At 42.4% G+C, this 8946-nt stretch overlaps 1 protein-coding gene across 12 annotated transcripts in view; it reads left to right on the top strand.

The window, feature by feature from the left end:
• The window catches only part of mid2 (midline 2), an 87503-nt gene extending 79085 nt beyond the window's left edge, over nt 1–8418 (top strand). For all 12 annotated transcript variants that reach the window (XM_035531943.2, XM_035531947.2, XM_035531948.2 and 9 more), the window contains 2 exons: nt 2189–2396; nt 2788–8418. In XM_035531943.2, coding sequence (XP_035387836.1) covers nt 2189–2396; nt 2788–3190 — 611 coding nt within the window. In that variant the 3' untranslated portion in view covers nt 3191–8418. The remainder of the gene's footprint in view (nt 1–2188; nt 2397–2787) is intronic.
• The last annotated feature ends 528 nt before the right edge of the window (nt 8419–8946 follow it).

Here is an 8946-nt window from a genome sequence, read left to right as displayed (position 1 = left end):
GCCCTTTCTCGGTTTACAGTGGAGCACGCCCACATTGTCTGCTGTTGTCCAGCATGGTGCACTGCGGCTGGGCGCGCTGCTCTGCACACTCGTATTCTCACCTTCCTTTTGTCTTAAAGGTGTTGACTCACCATAATGGGCACCATAATTCTTGTTTCGCTGTGTTCACACATACAGTGGCACATCATATGTGTCTGCGTGTGTGTGTGTTTGTGTGTGTGTGTGTGCACATGTGTTTTCTCCTGCTGCCTCTCAGAGGCACTCCTCAAAGCTGCATTCTCAATGATAAGCAGTTCAAAGATGAGGACACGCTAATAGAATTGACTGAGCAGCACGTAGCCGGGTGGCTGCAGGAATCTGCATTTTGGGAATGGGTGGGGGCAGCTGATTGTTTTGCTGAATTGTTTTGCATTACTTTAGGAATGGGAGAATTGGCTTTTGGTCAGCCTTAAGCTCCCCTCACACTTCTCAAGAGAGAAGAATATCCTCGTCCTCGTCCTCTTGCTCACTGTTTCTCCTCTTCAATGTTTCTCCTCTTCACTGCAGGGAATGCACCACTACAGCACAAGGACAGTCACAAGACTAGGTGTTTCTCTAACACCTGTAAATAAATTCATATATAAAAATTATATGAAGGAATGTCCACAGTTGTGGCCAAAAGTTTTGAGACTGACACAAATTTTGGTTTTCACAAAGTTTACTGCCTCAGTTTTTTTAGATCATTTTGGCAGATGTTTATATGGTATTGTGAGCTACAGTCATAAGCATTTTTTAAAAAATTTTTATTGACAAATACATCCAGTTTAAGCAAAGACTTAATATGTACAGTGTTGACCCTTCTTTTTAGAGGATGTTTTGATACCACTCCTTATTCATGTGTTCTTAGGCAGGATTTTGAGCAAACCCACTCCCTTGGGTGGGAAGCAACCCCACACATGAATGGTCTCAGGATGCCTCACTGTTGGTATGATACAGTACTCATGGTAGCGCTCCCCTTTTCTTCTCCGGACAATCATTTGTCCAGATGTCCCAAACAGTCTGAAGGGGGCTTCATCAGAGAACATAACTTTACCCCAGTCCTGTGCAGTCTAATCCCTTTACTTCCTGCAGAATGTTGGTCTGTCCATGATGTTTTTTTCGGAGAGAAGTGGCTTCTTTCTGACCTTCTTGACACCAAACATCCTCCAGATGCACTCTCACCTGCCTTCTGCCATTCCTGAGCAAGCTCTGCACTGGTGGTGACCCAATCCCATAGCTGCATCCTCTTTAGGAGATGGTCTTGTCCCTTTCTTGACTTTCTTGGGCATCCTGAAGCCTTCTTCACTGCACTTGAACCTCCTTGAAGTTCTTCATGATTCGATAAATGGTTGATTTAGGTGCTATCTTACAAGCAGCAATGAACTTGGCTGTGAAGCCCCTTTTTATGCAATGCAATGATGACTGCCCGTGTTTCCTTGGAGGTAACTATGGTTAACAGAAAACTTGAAGCACCACCACCCTTTTAAAGCAACCAATCTGCTCATCTAATCAGCATGACAGAGAGTAATATCAGCTGTCTTTTCCTCATTAACTAATGAGGAAACGAGCTAACAAGAATATCACTGAAATGATGTTAGCAGGCCATTTTGTGGCAGGGCTGAAATGCAGTGACTGGAGTGCAGTAATTTTTGTGATTCAAGTTAATTTTCATGGCAAGGAATGACTTTGTAATTAATTGCAATTCATCTGATCACGCTTCAAAATCTAGAGTTAATGCAAATTACCACCATAAAAACTGAAGCAGCAAAGTTTGTAAATGCCAAAGTTTGTGTTAATGTGCTTTGGTCATGACTGTATTATAACCAGGTCATAATGTTTTTCCAGTTGTGTGGAATGTGATGTTTTGTTATTCTTCAAATTTGCATGAATAACAGAAAATCCATGTTCTAAATTTAACATGTATGTTTGAGGCCTGTGGTTCCTAGTCCTGGTCCTGGTATATCTTATCCTGCATATTTCATTGTTTTCTGCTCTGCTGCAGCTATTTTGAACTCATACAGAGCTGGTCTGTGTGTGCATGGATGCATAGGTCAAAACCAGCTTTGAGAACTGCTGCCCCAGTCTTCGTCTCTGTTCCCACATTAATGCTGTAGGGGGTGTTCACATTGGTGCTGTAGAGGGGAGTTCACCTCGCAATTCTCCTCCCCAGGCCAGCCTTTCAAGCTAGACCCGAAGACGGCCCATAAGAAGCTGCGCCTGTCCAATGACTGCCTGACCATGGAGAAGGATGAGAGCTCTCTGAAGAAGAGCCACACTCCGGAACGCTTCAGCGGCACAGGCTCCTATGGCGCCGCTGGCAACGTCTTCATCGACAGCGGCTGCCATTATTGGGAGGTGCTGCTGGGAGCCTCCACGTGGTGAGTAGTGAGCCAACTGCTGACAGCAGTGGCGCAGGACCGTGGCTCATGCAGCCCCTTCCTTAAACATACACTGGCCTTGGTTACATTTAGTAACAGCTGTGTAAGTTACATATTGTTGTGAATTAGTATTTGCATGGAAGTGCTTCACTTGCTTTTTCCCAGCCTGATACAAAGGTTGTAACAGGTAAATAACACACCCACATTTCAGCCACAGCTGAGTCTCAACCCACACATCGGTTGTGTGTGCTATTGTATTTGCAAGTAGCCACAGAGATGTACTTTCTTGTGAATAGCTTTTACAGTATAATTCAACTACCCAACTATTAGACAAGTACAGAAGTCTTCTGGTTATTTTTGTGTTGCACAGAGCACTGTTTCCCTCCCACAGGTATGCAGTGGGTGTTGCTTACAAGTCTGCCCCAAAGAACGAGTGGAACGGCAAGAACTCGTCGTCGTGGGTGTTCTCGCGTTGCAACAGCAACTTCCTGGCGCGGCACAATGGCAAGGAGGTGCTGGTGGAGGCGTCGCTGCAGCTGCGTCGTCTGGGTGTGCTGCTGGACTACGACAACAACGCACTGTCTTTCTACGATGCCATGAGCTCACAGCACCTGCACACGTTTGACGTCTCCTTCCTGCTGCCCGTGGCCCCCACCTTCATGATCTGGAACAAGTCGGTGATGATCCTCTCCGGCCTGCCCGTGCCCGACTTCGTGGACTGCCCCGAGCAGCAGGAAGTCGGGTGCCGGCAGCAGGAATCTCCATATGGCTCCACTTTGAAGGGCTGCAACTAAAATGTCACCCCCACAAAACCCCTCCTACACATCAACATAGACAAACACTCCCCTGGAACACTCTGCAGCTGGGGGCTGGCAGTCTCTTTCTTCCTCCCTCCACCTCCTCTCCCTCTATTCAGACCTACTGCTGGCTCTCATTTTTGTTCGATAGGATGCGATAGGTGGAGCTTGGCTTGAAGAATGTGCTTAGTTGGCTTTAAGATTGTAGTTGCAGACATTTGAGCTTGGTGACTAGTAGTCATGGGTTATGAGATCCCTGTTGACAGCAGTTGAGAGGGGATTTAAACATGTAAATTATTTATGATGATTTTTTTTTATTGTATCCATAAAAGCACTTTCTAGATTAAACATAGTGCCCTTGGGTATAAAAAGACTTGATTCAGAACAGGGCGGGACATCCTTTGGATAGAATATAGTGGATTTATCTTCTATAGAAAAAAGGATATGGTGTTTCTACTGAGGTTAACATTTACTATCTGATGAAGCTACTTTTTCCTATTCAGGGAGAACAAGGTGATCCTTTATTTTATTTTTTTTGCATTTTGTCTAGGCATTTATAGCATGGTATGTATTTCCTCTGTGATTTGTTCCCACTCTATTGGTTTCAGGTTTTGTTTTTGTGAAAAGCATGATGGTCTCACTGGTGATTTTTGACTTGTATCTATACTGATCCATGTAGTATTTTTACTGGAAAACAGACCCCATCTATGGATGTTTTCTTGCCATTCACACTCATGCCGATTCATAAGGGCATTGTAGGTGAGCGGAAATCTTTAAAGGACTATTTTAGAACACATTGTGCACTTTTTCAGTTTTGGATTCATTTGAACCAGATGAAAGGAGGTTCAGATTATTGCGATACTCGTAACTCAGCAGATCAATAGAATGCTATGTTTTCACATCATGGTTTTTAACATTTTGTGATTCACTTTCTGAAAATCATACAAAACGAATGTGGCAGTGTTATTTTCTCTAAAACCTCAACTGCCCTGATTTATTTATTTCATTCCTGTCTTGAGTTCATGCCTCATGTATGTTCTTCCTCAGTATGTTCAGGGAGGAATCAGCAGGCGTGATGTAGACAATCACTTGTACTAAAGTGGCGAGAAGAAGACAAACAAAGGGTTGTGTAGCAAGACGACGTATATTTGCAATAGTTCATTACACTTGACGTCCTTCGTGGAGCAGAAGTGTGCATCCTTCTGAACACTGTCCAGGCCGGAGAGCAGCCGTGCTGCTGAGGGCACTGTCCTGCTGCAGCTCCAGACCCGTCACTGGCGTCTCTCCCCTTCACTTTCTGATCCTGTGTCCCCTTGGCCAAATATGCGCCATTTCCCTGCTCTTTTAAGCTTTTTCTTTTGTACTGAAACCCCAAACCATGCTTCCGAATGATTGGACCAGCACAACTATGACAAAGACCTTTTCAGTCCATCAAGGTTCAGCAAGGTTATGTCAGGGGGCTGCTTTCTTGTGAAGAGCAGTTTCTGTGAGGTGTCACTCATATCAGAAAGACACAGAGGATGCTGATGTAGAAACCTGTGGAAATGGAAAGTTGTTAGTCTCCATTGTCACAAGAATGCCTAGAGCCCACTTCTGTATTCCAAACCTAGTCTCTCACGTTCTCTCTCTCTCTCTCTCTCTCTCTCTCTCTCTCCCTCTCTCCCTCTCTCTCTCATATAATATAATTTTTTTTTTTTTTTTTTTTGAAGGGCTCAGCCAGCTTTCAGCTGACCTACATATCATATTATAATAATGCCAGCTGAAAAATAAAGATGGAATGGTGGATTATACACTTTGGAAAGCAACAGACCAGTCCATTTTGAACATTACGATCTTTAACATGGCCGAAAAATCTGTGTGAACGTATTTGACTTTCTCAGTAAACACAACAGAGTAACATTTCCAGAGCCATTAGGTGTGAGAGAATTAAAAGCAATGCTTTTTCAAAATGACTCAGTCTTGGTGAGGGTTGTTGACCTCTGGGTGACAGTTGTTGACCTCTGAGTTTAACAGGTTCAATCCGTTTGGTCAAGTGCGCTTCACAGGGACCTAGAATTCCATTCGGACCCAGCTGGGACCACTTCCTCCAGTGCTCTGTGCTGTTTTATACAAGACATGTTCATGGAGAATGTCCAGCATTGATGTCACTGATAGATCTGTGATACTGCACATCAGGTTTACAATTTTTTGTGCATTTCTCTACGCTTAATATAACAGACTAATGAATTATTTACATTTCCATTGTTCAGTGAATATTTTTTACATCTCAAGTAAAGAAAAAAATTATTACAACCCGTCTTTATTAGATGATCAGACACTAGTGCATTCATCATAATGCTTCTGTTTCAATAAATCTATTAATTTTAGAAAGAAAAGAATGTAAATCATAGGGGGAAATATATATTATATAAAACTGTCTAATATTAATATTCTCATATATATGAGAATTATTGTTATTTATGTGAGCCGAAGTCCAATTAAAAGTCTTATCCTGAACGGCTGTGAAATGATGTTCACTTTTGTTGCCCTGCCCTTGCATTGGTACTTTCCCTACACACGGATTGTTTCACAGGAAGAGGACGCTAGTAATGCGAGGCATGTGTGCCCCCAAGACTGCAGACCCTGAGAGGCCAGAGAGGAGCCTGCTGCTTTGGCAAAGTGTGGAGTGCCCAGAGACAGGAGAAGGGACATTTCCCCTGCTCCTCAGCTGTCATGCTTGGCACAGGACACAGGGAACATATAGGCCACTCCAGCAACACAGAAACAGAACCCCCTGAAGTCAAGTCTCACAGTAAGATAATAGAGGATGGGTTGGAAAACTCTCAGGGACATGCTAGATGGAGAAATTGAACCACTAGATCCATATCGGATTCAATATCAAATCTATATTAAACTGTAGAAATGAATTTAGGGGACTTAACCCCTGTTGCACTGCACATTGTTTCTGTAAACTAACGATATTTGGTAAAAGCTGGAGAAGGCCAAAGAGTGCAACTTATTAATTAGAAGAACTCAAAAACTGTTAATAATTCATATTTATGCTTGTGTTCAATTCTCCTTCATTCTACAGTAAATACCAGTGTGGCTAAATTCTAAAACCCGTTGGTATGCGATTTCTTTCAGTAGCTATTCAGAACTGTTTTCTTTCACCATGCACTGGTGCAGTCACAGCAGTGACTGATTATGGTGTTCCTCAATGATGGTGCTTATCACGGCCAACACGCGAGAGCATGTAAAATCCCCGTCTACTCTTCAGTGAGACACAAGGCCCTTTAATTGCTTCGCACCCACAGCTGTGAAGGCTCCAAATTGAAACATTCAGTGTCAGTAAAAGCATGGGGAATCTCTCTCAGAAGATATGGCAAAAGATTCCAATGCAGAAACAGCAGGTGTAGGAGCTGTTGTTGCAGGATGTGTGATGCAACACTGGTTTAGCATTGCTTGCACAGTGCCAGACAGCTAAACTGCAATCAGGACAGCCTCTCTTGGCTGTAAAGGGAGTGTTTCTGAGGATTTGCCATGCTCACTGCTGCACCTTCTGGGCTGGCAGTCAGTTGGCTCCTTTATCATCACGAGTCATATTTACACTTTTTTGGTGAAATGCTATACTGAAGCATTTCATATTGCACTAATCCTCAAAACTGTATGCCTATACAGTATTTCATTACTCAGGCGTATGGAAACCATATTATGTTTTTACTGTAGCACTGTAGTTAGTCCTCAAAGCTTGCAGATGGCTTGGTATGGATTGGATTGTAAAATTCACCCAAATGAACTTGAGAAGCACACAGCATAGACAGTTGTGAATTACAAAATATTTCAGTGATGTACGTGTAGGTGTAAGACATTGCACACTAGCTACACCTGATGTTCAAACCCCTCTATTCCATCACCTACCGTGTAGTAGGAGCTCTGCATAATTACATTTCTAATTGCACGAGTAATAAGAGGTGCCAGTGAAGCTCATTAAGTCATTTGTCAGCCTGTTCTCTGATGTGGTGTAAAACAACAAATTAATTAGACCTGCCAGAATGTACCTTTAAGCAGTGCTGAATGTTTCCTAAAGCACACTTGAGTCATGACATCATAAATTGACTTTAAGGGCCTACTGGTTAAACCTACAATCTTTTTAGATCAAAAATGCTGTAACGTTGCACCTTTTCACTGTACAACTGAAGAAAAGGACAGGATATTCTCTTTGTTATTCAGTTAATTCATAGAATTCTAGGTGCAGGTAGTCAGTATGCTTGTGTTTACATTGTTTGTAGTATTTTTGACTCATGGAATGCGCTTATACCAAATTGTAGCCTTCAGTTTGCACTAAATTTACTGAGTCCATGCACTCAGCTAAAATTCATGGTTTGTTTAGGTCTGTTTAATCTCCTTGCTGCAAAGTCTGTCTCTCATCAGTACTACATGACATTGGTGCATTTGGACAAACAGCATGCTCCTTTCCCCAGTAAAACTCACTTTTGCAATTTGAAGACAAATATTCGGATAGGGTGTGTCCTCCTCCCCTAAATCTCTTCTGAATGTAAAAAGCTCCATTATGGCCTAATGTGATGTATTCACTGCATGCAAGACTCTCATTAATAGCATTAGACTATGGTGTTGCAAGGTTTTTAGGGCAACACTCTGTGGTAGGTAATGGGCAGAAATGCTCCAAGGCCTACAGATGACTGCACTTTCATCAGCACCTACATACCTACAAAAGTCCCCTCTAGCCCCATCTTGGTGACTCTCTGGTTCCCTCTCACACCCTGCAGCCTCAAATGCTGCCACAGTCAACTGAATGTTGGTGGTCAATATTTGGGTGAGGACATGAGAACATAGTGGCAGAATGAATGGAGCTTTCTGTATATTGGCACAACAATCCCTCCATACTGGTTCATAGACATTCACTGTATATATGCTTAGGCCTTATGATGTACATCTGAGGATTATGATTATTGAGGCAGTTCTCGTATGAATTAGAAAATTTTCATGTGAATCAAAGACTGCTGTACTCTCTTGTGACAGTAAAGGAAATATGAAAGTACAACTTTATTTTTTATATATGCTGTATATACAGTGTATATATACAGGCTTCAAAGAAATAAACATTACATTTACAATGGAAATATTTGTAAATCTGGACAATTAACTATACTTGTAACAAATCTGGTCTGTATTTGTATCTGGTCTATATTTGTATTTAAGGCCATAAATAAACTGCGTGCACTGTGGCTCTGATGCATTACATCATTTGTTCAACCCAGTGCAACTTTTGCTCAGAACTCTAGAATTCAAGCTGTGGAGATGGAAAGTATCTGTCTTTAAAGAATAACTTATCAGACTCTGGACTGGAGGCCTGGCTTCCAGTCGACAGACTGATGGAACTGGCCCCTGAATCGTGGCCAATAAGCATCTATGCAGACAGAAGATCATTACTCAGTCTAGATTAATCTCGCAAGAGGATATCAATCACAGGAGCCACCCATGTATTGCTGCACAACCCTTCTTTATGGCAATGGCAGACAGACTTATGGCCCTGCCTTATTAAAAGATCCCAACATAATCGCTGGCAGAGGAAGGCCACCGAAATGCACAAGGTTGAGCATAAGGCAGGAGTATGTGCTTGTAAGTCTCTGATAAAAGCTTCTATCTTTGGATTTTACTTCAGCTCATCTCACCTAAGGCTACTGCTTTATCTATTTCTCTTTTGGTATACGACCTTGTTCTGAGGTTGTATTTGATACGGGGATTTTATTTCG

This window comes from Electrophorus electricus, chromosome 16, assembly GCF_041902795.1.
Source record: "Electrophorus electricus isolate QZ-2024a chromosome 16, ASM4190279v1, whole genome shotgun sequence".
In the NCBI taxonomy this organism is placed as follows: Eukaryota; Metazoa; Chordata; class Actinopteri; order Gymnotiformes; family Gymnotidae; genus Electrophorus; species Electrophorus electricus.
This window is presented reverse-complemented; position numbering and strand designations above follow the sequence as displayed.